The sequence below is a fragment of the Pelophylax lessonae genome (genome assembly GCF_965119305.1).
Source record: "Pelophylax lessonae genome assembly, chromosome: 10".
Taxonomy (NCBI): domain Eukaryota; kingdom Metazoa; phylum Chordata; class Amphibia; order Anura; family Ranidae; genus Pelophylax; species Pelophylax lessonae.
The window spans coordinates 39,043,480-39,058,461 of record NC_138777.1 but is presented as its reverse complement, the minus strand read 5'-3'; the positions used below and the strand labels follow the sequence as shown (position 1 = coordinate 39,058,461).

General features: G+C 45.8%; 1 protein-coding gene across 4 annotated transcripts in view; it reads left to right on the top strand.

Annotated features, from left to right (window-relative positions):
* The window catches only part of ANO1 (anoctamin 1), a 375,121-nt gene that overhangs the window by 259,266 nt on the left and 100,873 nt on the right, over positions 1-14,982 (top strand). For all 4 annotated transcript variants that reach the window (XM_082270065.1, XM_082270063.1, XM_082270064.1 and 1 more), the window contains one exon: positions 14,546-14,697. In XM_082270065.1, coding sequence (XP_082126191.1) covers positions 14,546-14,697 — 152 coding nt within the window. The remainder of the gene's footprint in view (positions 1-14,545; positions 14,698-14,982) is intronic.

The window sequence follows — 14,982 nt, the reverse complement described above, 5'->3', positions numbered from 1 at the left end:
CGAGTCACATGACACCGGGGAGGGAAAATGGCTAATTGGTCCCAATTTTGACATTTTCACTTAGGGGTGTACTCACTTTTGTTGCCAGCGATTTAGACATTAATGGCTGTGTGTTGAGCTGTTTTGAGGGGACAGAAAATTTACACTGTTATACAATCTGTACACTCACTACTTTACATTGTAGCAAACGGATGTCCACACAGTATAGGATCTCTAGGGATCATAGCGTAATCCAGTAAAATCCATTAATTTATTAATAGCAGGGTGCAGTCACAAACGTTAGATGTATAACAGCATAAAATGTTCCAGGAACGGGCTGTAGCATTCCCAATACAAATGAGCCGGCCAAAGAGCGTGGTGATGTTACGCCTGGTCTGACCCAACGCTCGTCAGGGGCGTGACGAAAAGGGGGGCAGTATTGTAGTGCTTGATAAAGCGGATTATATAGCAGAAATTATGAACATTTTGTCAGACAGCGATGCCTCTAATACTCTGAATTCTAATCCTACCATTAAATATAAGAAAATGCTCCTAGGTCTGAATAATATTGCTTATAGGGAGGGTATTAGAAATAAGAAAGAAAAAGCATTCCATCAGCCCCACGAATACCAGTCATTTACTTCCTTTCCAAAGTACACAAGAATCCTGTTAAACCTCCAGGACACCCTATTATTAGTGGCATTGATTCTTTGTGCTTTCGAATTGGAAAGTGTAATAGATGAATTTCTACAACCACTGGTTTCCAAAATGCCATCTTGCTTGAAGGATACTACCCATATTCTAAACCTTTATCCAAGAAATTCATGGAAGGAAGGTTACATCATGTCCACAGCGGATGTGGCATCTCTATATACAATTATCTCCCACCAACAAGGTCTGGAAGCAGTAAAACCACTATTTTGGATATAGATAATTTTCTGGTTATTGAACAGAGGAATTTCATTCTAGATCTTTTAGATTTTGCAATGAAACATAACTTTTTTGGTTTAACAATTCTTTCTATTTACAGAACCGTGGTGTTGCTATGGGGGCCAAGTTTGCCCTGAGTTTGGCAAACTTGTTCTTGGCCCAGTGGGAGGAGGATGGCATCTATAGTGACCGTCCTCCCCAGTTGATTTTGTGGTGGAGGTACATTGATGACATCCTCCTCCTATGGGATGGGGATCAGGTTTCCCTTGACTTAATTATACAGGGGGTTAAACCTTAATGATATAGAGGTATCAGGCTGGACTGTACTGCGAGGAATACGCAGTTAGTCTTTCTTGATCTAAATTTGATTGTTCAAAAAAAAACTGATTGGAATGGATTTATTCCATCTGACAGTTGCCATCATAGATCATGGCTTAAAGCAGTTCCAAAGGCCAGTTCCTGCGCCTTAGACGAAACTGCTCTCATCTTAGTGATTATTTCATGCAAGCCAATAATTTGAAATCTAGATTCCTTGACAAGGGTTACAAAGTGAATGCACTCAATTCCACCATCAGAGAAGTAGCCCTTGTAAATAAGACCGTTTTACTCAGACCTAATAGATATAATGATCACAATAATGAATGTTTTAAAAATTCCTTCATTACTTCCTATTCTACACAACATTATGTGATAAAGTAAATTTTTCATAAACATTGGTCGATTCTCAAAAATGATCATGTATTAGGACCAGTACTTCTGGAACAACCTTGTGTCCTTTTCAGAGTTGTTCCCTCGTTGAGACACAAAATTGCACACAATGTGATTGATTGCCCCACCAAACCTACAGTTTTTCAGGATTTAAAAGGTTTTTTCCTGTGTCGTAGGTGTAATATCTGCACACTTGTACTTAAAGGTAGAAGGATAGAAAGTTTTAGGTCCCAGCACACGGGTCGTGAATATTCTATTAACTCCTTTATCACCTGTTCTACTAAAAATGTAGTTAACGTTACAGTGTAGATGTGGGAAACAATATGTGGGCCGAACTATTAGAGCCCTACAAGTGAGATTGGGGGAACATTTTGGCAACATCAAAAAGGGTTTCCCCCGCCAAAGTGTGTCTAAACACTATGACCAATGTCATCACAGAAAGCCTAAGGACACCTCTTTTGTGGCAATTGACAAATTAACCCCACATTGGAGATGATCTAATGAGATTTTCCGTATGGAGACATGGTGGATTCATTGTTTTAAATCTTACGTCCCATATGGACTAAATGTTGAGTGAGGCGTTAATTGTTTTATTAACAATAGTTAAAAAATTATCTAATTTTTTTTAATTTTCAGGACTTTTTTTTACCTAATGTATGTAGTATTATACAATTGTTTAAATAATCATCTATTAGGTCTTTATTAATTATGTCTTCATGTATTTATTGAATCTAATAATATGGTTAAGGTGCTATACTTTGTGCATATCATTTTTATTATTTATCTTTATTCTTTCATTGTCGCCATTATGGGTTATATCTTAATCTTCCACTGCATTGTGTCTCCATGATCTTCGAAGTCAGGTTTCCCCTTTTTTCTAGTTTAGATAGATATTATTGTAGGGAGGTGTCTATTAAACTATTTACTTTAATACTTATTCTTGTCTTTAGATATGCCTATTTATTTGGAAATTCATAGTTTTCATTTTTCCATTCTTTCTCTCCTATTATGGAGAGTTTCTTTTGCACACACGATGTAGCACTTCCACCCGTTATGGATTGGGAGTTGACATGTTCAATTCCGTTTAAAAAACAAAAGGACAGAGCGCACAACCGCCCTAGCATAACACCATATTCCAATGGAGGGTTAGGAGAACTGCCATGCCCCACCATATCAGTTTCACCGTCAGCTACAATTCATAGGTTTCCCCAGCCTGGAAACTGAAGTTTCTCTTACGTCCTCCGACAGTCGCCGCCTCTTCATATTCGTCACATATGGGGTATTAGACTTTGCTCCGAAGGAGTAGCTAGGCAACAGAATATGTTAACAATAAAGCTTTAACATATCCCACCCTCAAGGGGTGGTCCCCTCAGTCAATACCCTCCTACTTCCTGCAACCATATCTCAGTTTTAATGTCTAGCTTGTCAGGAGTGGCTGGCTCTCTCTGTGCTGGGACTTTTTGTCCCAGACTCTTTCTTCTTTTTGATATTTTGTTTGAGTTTTCTCTCTACCTTTACTTAGCTGTTATTTTTGTCAGCATTAGTTAGTTCTTCGGACGAAGAGGATCATGCGGACTGGGTCTCGGGCTGATCCCCCTGGTCGCAGGTCGTGGGTCAGTGGCTTCCCAGTCTGCCATCGAGCGTTCAGCCAGGTAACGCTCCTGGCACGGTGAACGACCCATCCCTGTTCGGTGCAGGGATGATTGGTGAGGTGGCTACCTCACCGGACGCTGTGCGGTTTCTGAACCGCCATTGTGTGCGTCTTGAATTGCGACTCTCCCTGCCTCATGTGCAGCGGCTTGTTCGCCTGTGCGGGTTCCCCACGCCATGTGAGGTAAGTGTATCTATGTGGGGACCTGTCTGTCTGGGGGGGGTCTCAGTCTGGGACTGTGTAACCTGCCTTTAATCACACTGCTTGTCTCCCTATATCTCGGCTGCATGCTGTGGGCTGCAAGGGGGGGGGGAGCTGTATGACACTGAGTATGTCAGGCTGGGCAGTGTAAGGAGCTGTGTGCTGTGGGGCATGTTTTTAATGGCATGTTGGGGCATATACAGCGATCGCTGCGGCGATCTAACATGTATCCATATTATGGGATAATATTGTGTGTGATTTTATGCACTGTGGAGCGGCGATTTCGGCGCCAAACGGCGCCATTTTACCGGCGCCCGCTCCGGCCGCATGGTTTACATGCACGGCGGCCATTTTCTTGTAGCCTCCATAGGCTTACATAGAGCGCCCTGGCAGCATCACTTCCTCTCTCCTGGAAGCACCGATCGAGGCAGCAGCAGCAGCGGAGTCTCCTCAGGTTTTATCCTTCTATTCCTGTGTTCCATTGCCTGTATTCAGTCTGTATATTCCCTGTGGGGGTCTCATTGTGCCTGAGTGTGGTGCGGTGGGCTGCGCTTGCCGCGCTTGCTGTAAGGGGGCAGTTAACCCTTGGTTGTCTGGCATACAGGGGCAATGGATTCTCAGGAGGGCAAGTTTCCCACAGTATTGGTGGAAAGCCAGGGGACCGCTGTTTCCCCCCCAGGGGGGGATTTGGCCACTATTGTGGCTGGCCTTGCTGCACAGGTGCAAATGCTGGTGGCTGCTCAATCTACTAAACGGCCCAGAGTTGCTCTGTCCTCTGATTCTGAGGGTGAAGGTGATGGGGCTGTTCTGGCGGGGACCCCCCTATCGGGGTCCCGCTCCTCTCTTGATCTAGTGGGGTCTGAGGTGGAGGCTGAAGTTGAGGGGGTTGATAATTCTCCCCCTGGCTCGCCTGAAGAGCTTGCAATCATGGATGAGTTGATTGCTTCCATTAAGCAGACGCTACGTTTGCAGGACGAGGTGTGTCCCCCAGCTGCCTTGGCGGCTTATGGGACGCAGAGAAAACGCAGGACGCCGCAGGTTTTTCCCTGCAATGCTGATTTTCAGCGCGCTGTTAAGGACCAATGGCGCGATTTGCGCAAGCCTTTTGCGGTACCAAGTAAATTTAAGCTGCGTTATCCTTTCTCGCCTGCCACTGATGAACGGTGGTGTGTGCCTCCGCCAGTGGATCATGCTATTGCGGTTTTGAACAAAGCCACTGCGATCCCTGCAGAGGGATCCCCTGTTTTCCGTGATGCCACGGATAGGAGACTGGAGTCTCTTGCCCGTCATACTTATTCTGTTACGGGTTCTATGCTTAAGGCTCTGTTTGCTTCTCTCATGGCGGCCCAGGCGATCGCAAGTTGGACGCAGATGCTTAGGCGCGTCCTAGTGGCCGATTCGGCCTCGGCGGCGACCCTGGATATGGTGGATCAGGTCCACCAGGGTGTCATGTATCTGTGTGATGCGGACCTGGACCTGATTCCGTTGGCCGCGCGTGTGCACAGCGTGGCGGTGTTGTCTCGCCGCCTGGTTTGGTTGAAATGTTGGTCGGTGGACCAATCTTCACGTAAAACCTTAGCCAATCTGCCTTATGATGGGTCTCGCCTTTTTGGGGAGTCCCTGGATGTGTTGATTAAGGGGATTACCGGGGGTAAGAGCACTCTCTTGCCCCATTTCCCCAAGGCTAAGGGGGCTTCTGGGAAGAAGCATGCTCATTTTCGGCCCCCTCAGGGGTCCTTTCGTGCCTTTCGGCCGCACTACAAGGGCAAACTGTTCAAGGGCCAGGGCTCTCAGAAGAAACCCTGGTCTGGGAAACAGAAGTCCGGCCAATCCGGACCTGCGGCCCATAACAGTTCGGCCTGAAGGGGCGCCCTCACCCAGTTTTGGGGTGGGGGGACGCTTGCTCGGTTTCTTCAGCCCTGGTTGGCCCGTGTGCGGGACAGATGGGTTCTGGAAATCGTTCGATCTGGTTTCAAGATCGAGTTTCTCTCTCGGCCAGAGAGCAGATTTTTTCCCTCAAATCTACAACTGTCTCCAGAGCGCCTGCGGGATCTGCACCTGGCGGTGCGGGACCTGAGGGCTCAGGGAGTGGTGGTTCCGGTGCCTCATCGGGACAGATTTCGGGGGTTTTATTCCAATCTGTTCACCGTGCCCAGAAAGGAGGGCAAGGTTCGTCCAATTCTGGACTTGAAAGCTCTGAACCGCTCTGTGCGGGTTCGCAAGTTCCGCATGGAATCCCTGCGCTCGGTGGTGGCTGCCCTGGTTCCGGGGGAATTCATGGCCTCCATCGATTTGAAGGATGCGTATCTTCACATCCCCATATTCGAGGGTCATCAGAGATACCTTCGATTTGCCATTGCGGAGGATCACTACCAGTTCGTGGCGTTGCCCTTTGGGCTCGCCTCGGCTCCGCGGGTCTTCACCAAGGTGCTTGCACCGGTTCTGGCATTATTGAGAGCCCAGGGCATTTCTGTCCTGGGGTATCTGGACGACATTCTGATTCGGTCTGCGACCAGTCAGGGTCTGGAGAAGGACCTGTCTGTCACGATGCAAACTCTGCAGGAGTTCGGTTGGACGATAAATGTTCCAAAGTCGACACTGAGTCCGTCGGTTCGTCTTCCCTATCTGGGAATGATACTGGACTCGGTGCAGGCGAAGGTCTTCCTGCCGGAAGACAAACTCGGGACTCTTCAGGAGGAAGTCAGGTCCCTCAGGGACGTTCCGAACTCGTCTCTGCGGACGTGTATGAGATGTCTGGGATTGATGGTCTCGGCTTTCGAGGCGATTCCTTTCGCGCAGTTTCACACGCGGGGTCTCCAGGCGGAGATCTTGTCCAAGTGGGACGGGCGACCTCAATCTCTGGATCTTCAGATCTCGTTGAGTCATCGCACCAGGGAAAACCTTCTGTGGTGGCTCCAGTCCCCGTTGGTGTCCGGGGGCAAGTCGTTTCGTCCGATCTCGTGGACGATAATCACCACGGATGCCAGCCTGTCGGGCTGGGGTGGTGTTCTGGGCGTTCTGTCCGCCCAGGGGACCTGGTCGGAGGGGGAGTCTTCCCTCCCGATCAACATTCTGGAATTGCGTGCGATAAGGCTCTGTCTTCATCGCTGGACGGACCGGCTGCAGGGCTGCCCGGTTCGGGTGCAGACGGACAATGCCACGGCGGTGGCCTACATCAACCACCAAGGGGGCACCAGGAGTGCCCGAGCGGCTCGAGAAGTGGCCGACATTCTGTCTTGGGCCGAGACTCATGTCCCGGCGATAACGGCGGTTCACATTCCGGGAGTGGAGAACTGGCAGGCGGACTATCTGAGTCGCCAGACCCTGGATCAGGGGGAATGGTCTCTCCACCCGGCTGTCTTCCAGATGTTGTGCGCGAAGTGGGGTCTTCCAGATGTGGACCTGTTCGCGTCTCGCCTCAACTACAAGGTGAAGAGGTTCGTGGCAAGGACGCGCGACCCTCGGGCAGACGCGTCGGACGCGTTAGTGGCCCCGTGGCATCAGTACAGGCTGATGTACGCGTTTCCACCGATTCAGTTGCTGTCCCGGTTCCTTCGCAGGTTACACTCGGAACGCAGCACGGTGATTCTTGTGGCACCGGACTGGCCTCGCCGGTCCTGGTACGCAGACCTCGTGAATCTGGCGGTCGACGCCCCCTGGCGTCTGCCTCTTCGGGACGATCTACTGTCTCAAGGACCGATTTACCATCCTGCTTTACAGTCGCTGGCTTTGACGGCCTGGCTGTTGAGACCGAGGTCCTGAAGGAGAAGGGTCTCTCTCCAGAGGTTGTTCATACCTTGATCGACGCGAGGAAGTCTTCCTCGGGAAAGGTTTATTACCGTACTTGGAAGGCCTATTTTGCCTGGTGTGAGTCCAGGGGGTTTTCACCCCGCACGTACTCGGTTTCCCGTGTGCTGTCTTTCCTTCAGACGGGTGTCGATCAGCGTTTGGCGCTGGCTACGATAAAGGGTCAGGTGTCTGCGCTGGCCGTTCTGTTTCAACGTCCCGTGGCTTCCAACTCCTTGGTTGGCACTTTTATTCAGGGTGTGCGGCATCTGGTTCCTCCTAGGAGGGATCCTTTGCCCCCTTGGGACTTGAATCTAGTCCTGTCTGTGTTACAACGTGCTCCTTTTGAACAGATCAGGGAGATCTCGTTGTCTATGTTGTCCAAAAAGGTCGCCTTTTTGGTGGCGATCACTTCGGCTCGCAGAGTGTCGGAACTGGCGGCTTTGTCCTGCAAGTCTCCGTACCTGGTTGTTCATTTGGATAAGGTGGTCTTGCGACCTAATCCTTCTTTTCTGCCGAAACGAGTTTCGGAATTCCATCTTAACGAGGATATTGTTTTGCCTTCGTTGTGCACGAAGCCTAAACATCCAAAGGAGGTGAGATTGCATTCTCTGGATGTTGTTCGGGCGATTAGGGTTTACCTTAAATCGACTGAGTCTTTTCGAAAGACGGACTCCTTGTTTGTTCTTCCAGAGGGTCCTCGGAAGGGCATGGCGGCTTCCGTCTCTACCATTGCCAAATGGATCAGGCAGACCATTGAACAGGCCTATGCCTTGCAGGGGAAGGTTCCCCCTGTGCCTGTGAAGGCGCACTCTACTAGATCTCTGAGTACGTCTTGGGCCTGTCGTCATGGGGCTTCTGTAGCCCAGGTGTGTAAGGCGGCGACTTGGTCGACCGTACACACTTTCACAAGATTCTACAAAGTAGATGTTCAGGCATCGGCGGATGCTTTCTCTGGCCGCAAGGTTCTTAGTGCGGCTGTTCCCTAGGGTCCCTTGTTGGGGACTCCTGGCTGTTGGGATAAGTTTTGTATCCCCTGGTTTTTTGTCTTTTCCTGGGTTGTTGCTCCTGTTGAGCACTTGTTTTTGCTGTTGCCCAGCTGGTTTCCTTCCTTTGGTAAGGTTCCTTTCTTTGATGTGGAGACTGCGTTGCCTTTCGGCGCGGATGCGTTTCCCACCCCTCATGTTTGCACTGCTTTGGGACGTCCCCATATGTGACGAATATGAAGAGGCGGCGACTGTCGGAGGACGTAAGAGAAAACGGAATTTTTGTAAAATCTTACCTGTAAAATTCCTTTCTCTGAGTCCTCCGACAGTCGCCGCCCCCGCCCCTCTTTTGGGGTTTGAATGTATACTCTACTGCTATTCCACTAAAACTGAGATATGGTTGCAGGAAGTAGGAGGGTATTGACTGAGGGGACCACCCCTTGAGGGTGGGATATGTTAAAGCTTTATTGTTAACATATTCTGTTGCCTAGCTACTCCTTCGGAGCAAAGTCTAATACCCCATATGTGACGAATATGAAGAGGCGGCGACTGTCGGAGGACTCAGAGAAAGGAATTTTACAGGTAAGATTTTACAAAAATTCCGTTTTTTTCTGTGTTGTTGCATGTTCAATTCCGCCCTGCCATTGTGTATATAAATAGCGTGGTGCACGTCTGGTAGTCACGCCCCTGATCTCAACCGTATGACGAAACGCGTTGGGTGGGACCAGACGTGACGTCACCACGCTCTTCGGCCAGCTTGTTTGTATTGGGAATGCTGCTGTCCGTTTCTGGATTGTTTTATGCTGTTATACATCTAACGTTTGTGAATTTCCCCCCCCTTTATTAATAAATGTATTATTAATTTTACTGGATTACCCTGTGATCCCTTGTTTGTCTTGGTTTTCCGGTATGCATAATTCAATATAGGCACATGCCAAAATAAACAAATAAAATCACCCAGTGAACTAAATACACTGAACAAAATTATAAATGCAACACTTTTGGTTTTGCCCCATTTTTCATGAGCTGAAAAGATCTAAGACTTTTTCTATGTACACAAAGGGCCTATTGTTTACAAATCTGTCTAAAGTTGATCAGGTTGGTGATTGTGGCCTGTGGAATGTTGGTCCACTCCTCTTCAATGGTTGTGCAAAGTTGCTGGATATTGGCTGGGTGACATGTCGGAGAGTATGCTGGCCATGCAAGAACTGGGATGTTTTCAGCTTCCAGGAACTGTGTACAGATCCTTGCAACATGGGGCCATGCATTATTATGCTACAACATGAGGTGATTGTCGTTGATGAATGGCACAACAATGGGCTTCAGGATTTTGTCACGGTATCGCAGTACATTCAAAATGCCATCAATAAAATGCACTTGTGTTGGTCATCCATAACATACGCCTGCCCATACCATAAGCCCACCACCACCATGGGCCACTCGATCCACAACGTTGACATCAGGAAACCGCTTACCCACACAACGCCATACACGCTTTCTGCCATCAGCCCTGTACAGTGAAAACCGGGATTCATCCGTCAAGCGAACACCTCTCAAGTGCCAGGCGCCGTCAAGTCGATTCTGACGATGAACTATAGTCAGATCAAGGCCCCGATGAGAACGACGAGCATTCAAATGAGCTTCCCTGAGATGGTTTCTGACAGTTTGTGCATAAATTCTTTGGATATGCAAACCAATTGTTGCAGCAGCTGTCCGGGTGGCTGGTCTCAGACGATTTTGCAGGGGAAGATGCTGGATGTGGAGGTCCTGGGCTGGTGTGGTTACACATGGTCTGCGGTTGTGAGGCCGGTTGGATGTACTGCCAAATTATCGGAAACTCCTTTTGGAGACAGCTTATGGTAGAGAAATGAACATTCAATTCACGGGCAACAGCTCTGGTGGACATTCCTGCAGTCAGCATGCCAATTGCACGTTCCCTCAAAACTTGTAACATCTCTGGCATTGTGCTGTGTGATAAAACTACACATTTTAGAGTGGCCTTTATTGTGGCCAGCCTAAGGCACACCTGTGTCTAATCAGCACCTTGATATGCCACACCTGGGAGGTGGATGGATTATCTCGGCAAAGGAGAAGTGATCACTAACACAGATTTAGACAGATTTGTGAACAATATTTGAGAGAAATAGACCTTTTGTGTACATAGAAATAATCTTAGATCTTTGGGTTCAGCTCATGAAAAATGGGAGCAAAAACAAAAGTGTTGCGTTTTTTATAATTTTGTTCAGTGTATGCAAATGGAACCCAGTGAAAGTGAGTAATCAAATATTCAGAATAAAAACTAGAATAAAAAATGTGTATTCATGATGAATTGGTCTTGTTAAAGTTCTCTTCACCACAACACGTGAAGGCCGTGACAGAGCAGAGAGCAGGCGATGCAGCAGCTGCATAGACAGCTACACCCTGATTGCCCATTCACCTGAATGCTGCAGATCCCCATCCTATGGGATCACCCGGGGGGATCCACACCACACGGATTTAGCTGCATCTGGCAGATTTCTCGGAACGTTTAAACTTTTCACTCATCCACTTGTCATATCTTCAATGCTAAGGGCTAAATGTGTTTGTAGTGTGGATGATGGCTTTCTGCAAGCCTTTGGAGTGTCTGAGTCACTATTGAAGAGTGGAGATCGTTGCTGGATATCTTTTAACCCTAGAGGGGATCATGCCTATTTTGTCGAACATGAGAATGTGAGGCAGTTATATTTGGTGAGTTGATACCCTATGGGGGATTGTTGTCGGGACCTTCACATGGTGTGTAGGAGAGAACTTTAACCAGACTAATTCATCACGGATACACTTTTTTTTTTTTTTTTGCTCTGAATATTTGAGGACTCCCTTTCACTGGACTCTGCATTTTTAGCTCACCGGGTGATATTTACATTGGCACGTGAATATATGTATATATGTGCTGCTATCAAACAAACATTTTATACCTTCCTGCTCTGTGCAGTGGTTTTGCACAGCACAACGACAATCCTCTTTTTGGGTCCACTGCCAACACTCCTGATTTCTGCTGAGTCCCCCCCCCCCCATAGCAAGCAGCTTGTTATGGAGGCACCCGAGCCTCTGCTCTGAATCTCCTTTCACACATGGAGTGTGGCTCGGCCCCTCACCCGCTCTGTCCTCATTGACTTAATGGCTCCCACTGCTGTCTCAGCCAATGGGGAGGAAGTGCTCTGGGAGAGCCACTGCTCTAGTGAACATCGCTGGATTGGGCTCAGGTAAGTATTAGGGGCTGCTGAGGGGGATGCTGCACACGTGTTTTTTATTTTTAAGCACAGCATGTATGAAGGTAAAAAAAGGGGAGTCTTTACAACCACTTTAAGCTGGCCCTACACTGCTAGATTTTCATACCAATGTTTGCCTTTTTAACATTCAAAATTATTGGAATTTCCTGAATGAAAACTACATTATACACTTCACTGCAGTCTAAAAAGTGTGTACATGGTTTGAGCCAAAGAGATGATTGCCTATTTGGTGGTAACAATAGGGGTACAAATGTAAACCTTTAATAAAAGGCCTAATCTTAACCTCACTGTAGTAGGTAAAAAAAAAAAATAGCAATACTTTAGACAAGTATCAATGTAATAGTTCCAATTGCATTAAAGTGGAATTCCAGCATAAACCAAATTAATCTTAAAAATGTTCTCTTCCCTCTCCTTACACCTATGCTGAGTAATCTGTATAAGAAAGATGTATATACTTGCCTATTTTCAGGCCAGGCCGCTCCGGTCTGACCACGTAATTTTGTCTTCCCTGTGTTAGTCAGAGAAGGCTTCAAGGTTCAAGGGAGGAGGAGGGAGTGCCGACAACAGATGAGCCATAGGAGCCTTTGGATGATGTCCCAGCTCCAGGCTTTACTAGCAGTTGTCGCGCTCTCTCTCCTCCATCTCTTGGGGTGTGTGTGTGTGTGTGTGTATGTATGTATGTATGTGTATATATATATAAATATATACACACACATACATATACATACACATTATAGTATATATATATTTTTATATATACATACATACATACATACATACATACATACTATATAATCTCTATCTATATCTCTTACACAGGTTAGTCGTCATAGGAGAGGGAAGGGAGCCTTTTTTTTTTTTTTTTTTATAAACTTGAGCTTGGAATTCCACTTTCAAGAATCTAAAATCCTGCACTTACTACTACATACTGCAAAATTTATGTTATTACATTAATTTCTAAAATGTAAAGTGTAAACTAAGAACAACCAAAGAAGTGTAAGGAAATGAAAAGTTACATTAAACTCTACTTACACTATGTGAAATGTGTGAAGGAACGTGTTTAGCCTTTGTTAAATAGGATTCTGGCAAACCATGAAAGGTCCTGTCCCTGCCATATTTTCCTCTAATGGGGTGTCAGCTAGCAGCATGGTTTCACATAAAAATAGTTGGCAAAGTGAAGTATTTAATGAAAGGTGGGTGTTCCCTGTATTATGACTAAAGATGTGCTTTTCTGTATTTGATTTTTTTTGTCCTAGTTAAAGAGCAACTAAACCATTGAAGCTGTACTAAACAAACAGACAAAGAGCAAAGGACTAGTCAAAGTCTAGTGCCTACAGCTGATCCTTCCCTAAAACTGACTAACAATGCTGTGTCTCTGTGAGGAGGTGGCCATCTTGGTAGAGGCAGGATCTTGTTGCCTCATGTCAGAGCCTTTACAAAGTGGTGAGCAGTCAGTAGCTACATCGCCAAATCTCACTCCAAATCTGGCGAGACCAGCAGTCAGTCAGCAGTTCCTTAGATCTCACCATGAAGATATACAGCTATGAGACTGTATGCACAGAAATGGCTAACCACCATTTCTAGATGATAATTTAACACACAAAAAATCCTAACTTTGTGAGCTCCGTCCCACTTTTTTATACTTTTTTTTTTTTTCTTTTTTTAATTGTGAGAATGTGATTAACAATAAGAATGGCTGCAACACTTGGCCAAGCAATAAGTCAATGCAGGAAAACTAATGTACAGTATATTAGGATAGGTTGAGAGCCACCTAACCGTACTGGGTCCAGTGCTGAACATGAAGAAACCGTGAATATGGTGGTTGGACTAGCAGGTAGCAAGCAGAAGAAAAAGGGGGGGGGGCTACATTTTTGCATTAATAGGTGAAGTTTAGTTTAGGAAGGATGTGAAGCATCAATTGGAGGATCGTTGGTTAGGAGTTGATACCGTTGAGTATATTGAAAGCATTACATTATAGATTGAGTTTCAATGGGCAAGGTTTGAACAAAAGATTCCCAAACCTCAAATAAATTTTTAACCAGTAATTCTTTATGCAGGGAGGCCTCCGCCCATTCCATGCCAAAAACGTAACCTAATTTATCTAAAAAAAAAAAAAAAAAAAAAAGAGGGCATTCCAGGTAGATCCACTTATGTAAAATAATTTTTGGTGCCACAAAGTAAATCCTATTAAGAGTTGCTTCCAGCCTTCTGAGATTTTAATGCCCAGGGTATTGAGTAGGCCAAAAGCACCCATTTAGGGGTTAGAGGTAGGTCCTTTTATGAAGTATGTGATAGCATATCACTACAGAGTTCCAAAAACGTTTAATCCTGGGACACGGCTAAAAAGCTTGGAACAGGTCTACATCTAATTGACCACATTTCAAGCAGCAATACGAGGAGCTTAGGCCCATAAGATAGGAGCAATGCAAAGCTATATAAACCTGCATCCCACTTTAATATTTTAATGTATGTTTGATGTACAACATTTAGCCTCACATGCTCATATATGCATATTACCTTAGTTTATGGAGAGCTAGGCCTAAGGAAATAGGAAAAAGAGGAATTTGATGATAAACTGGGTAACGGGTAATATCTTTATCATTCTCTGTAATTCCATTTCACACAAGGCTAACATTCTTGTGGAAAATAACACATGCTGACACATTGGTTGTACCCATAGTTCCACTTTAAAAATGAAATGTATACTGTAATGTGGCCTGTCACAAACAATGTTTAACTTTCTTGGTGTACCCGTAACCATTTTATTTTCTGTGAAACCTCCCAGTAGATTTTATGCCCACAAAGGCATTTAGAGGGATACAGACAAGTCACCAGTATTGTCTTTTTCAGACCCTAGTCTGTGTATGGAGACAGCTTGGTAGATGATGGGGGCTTTGCTTCCTCATGTCAGAATAACTGGTGATCTGATAACTGATGGAGGAATATATGTTTTTTTCTGCGAACATGGTCTGTCTTTCTTTCTGTTTGTACTTCTCCAAGCAAAACTGAACACTCTTCTAAACTATGTATTCCAGATATACCACATAAGTGAGAAACAAGGTCTCATGCACAAAATCAACAATGTCCTTCAGAAAATAACGGAACCCATTCAGCCCAAAGTTGCTAGCCATCGACCACAGACAATCAAGCATCTCTCATATCCTTTCTCCAGAGAAAAGCAGCACATGTAAGTATGCCAAATCCAATCCCAATACCCATTGCTTTGCATTCCTCAGACTTTTTAATTGTGGTTCAAAAGGTCCATTGTTCAGACCAATATTTCAGATATGTTTGGATTCTTGTAGGATAAATCACTTGGTGGCTCACTGGCTCCTTGTATATTGTGGAGACTCTAGTGGTAGGATATTCTCACCTAAACATGATTGTAAACGCTCACCTTTCAAAACAACCCAATCAGTTTAAAATAGAAATGAAAGCCAAAACAAATTCCAAATATGAATTATGAATACCA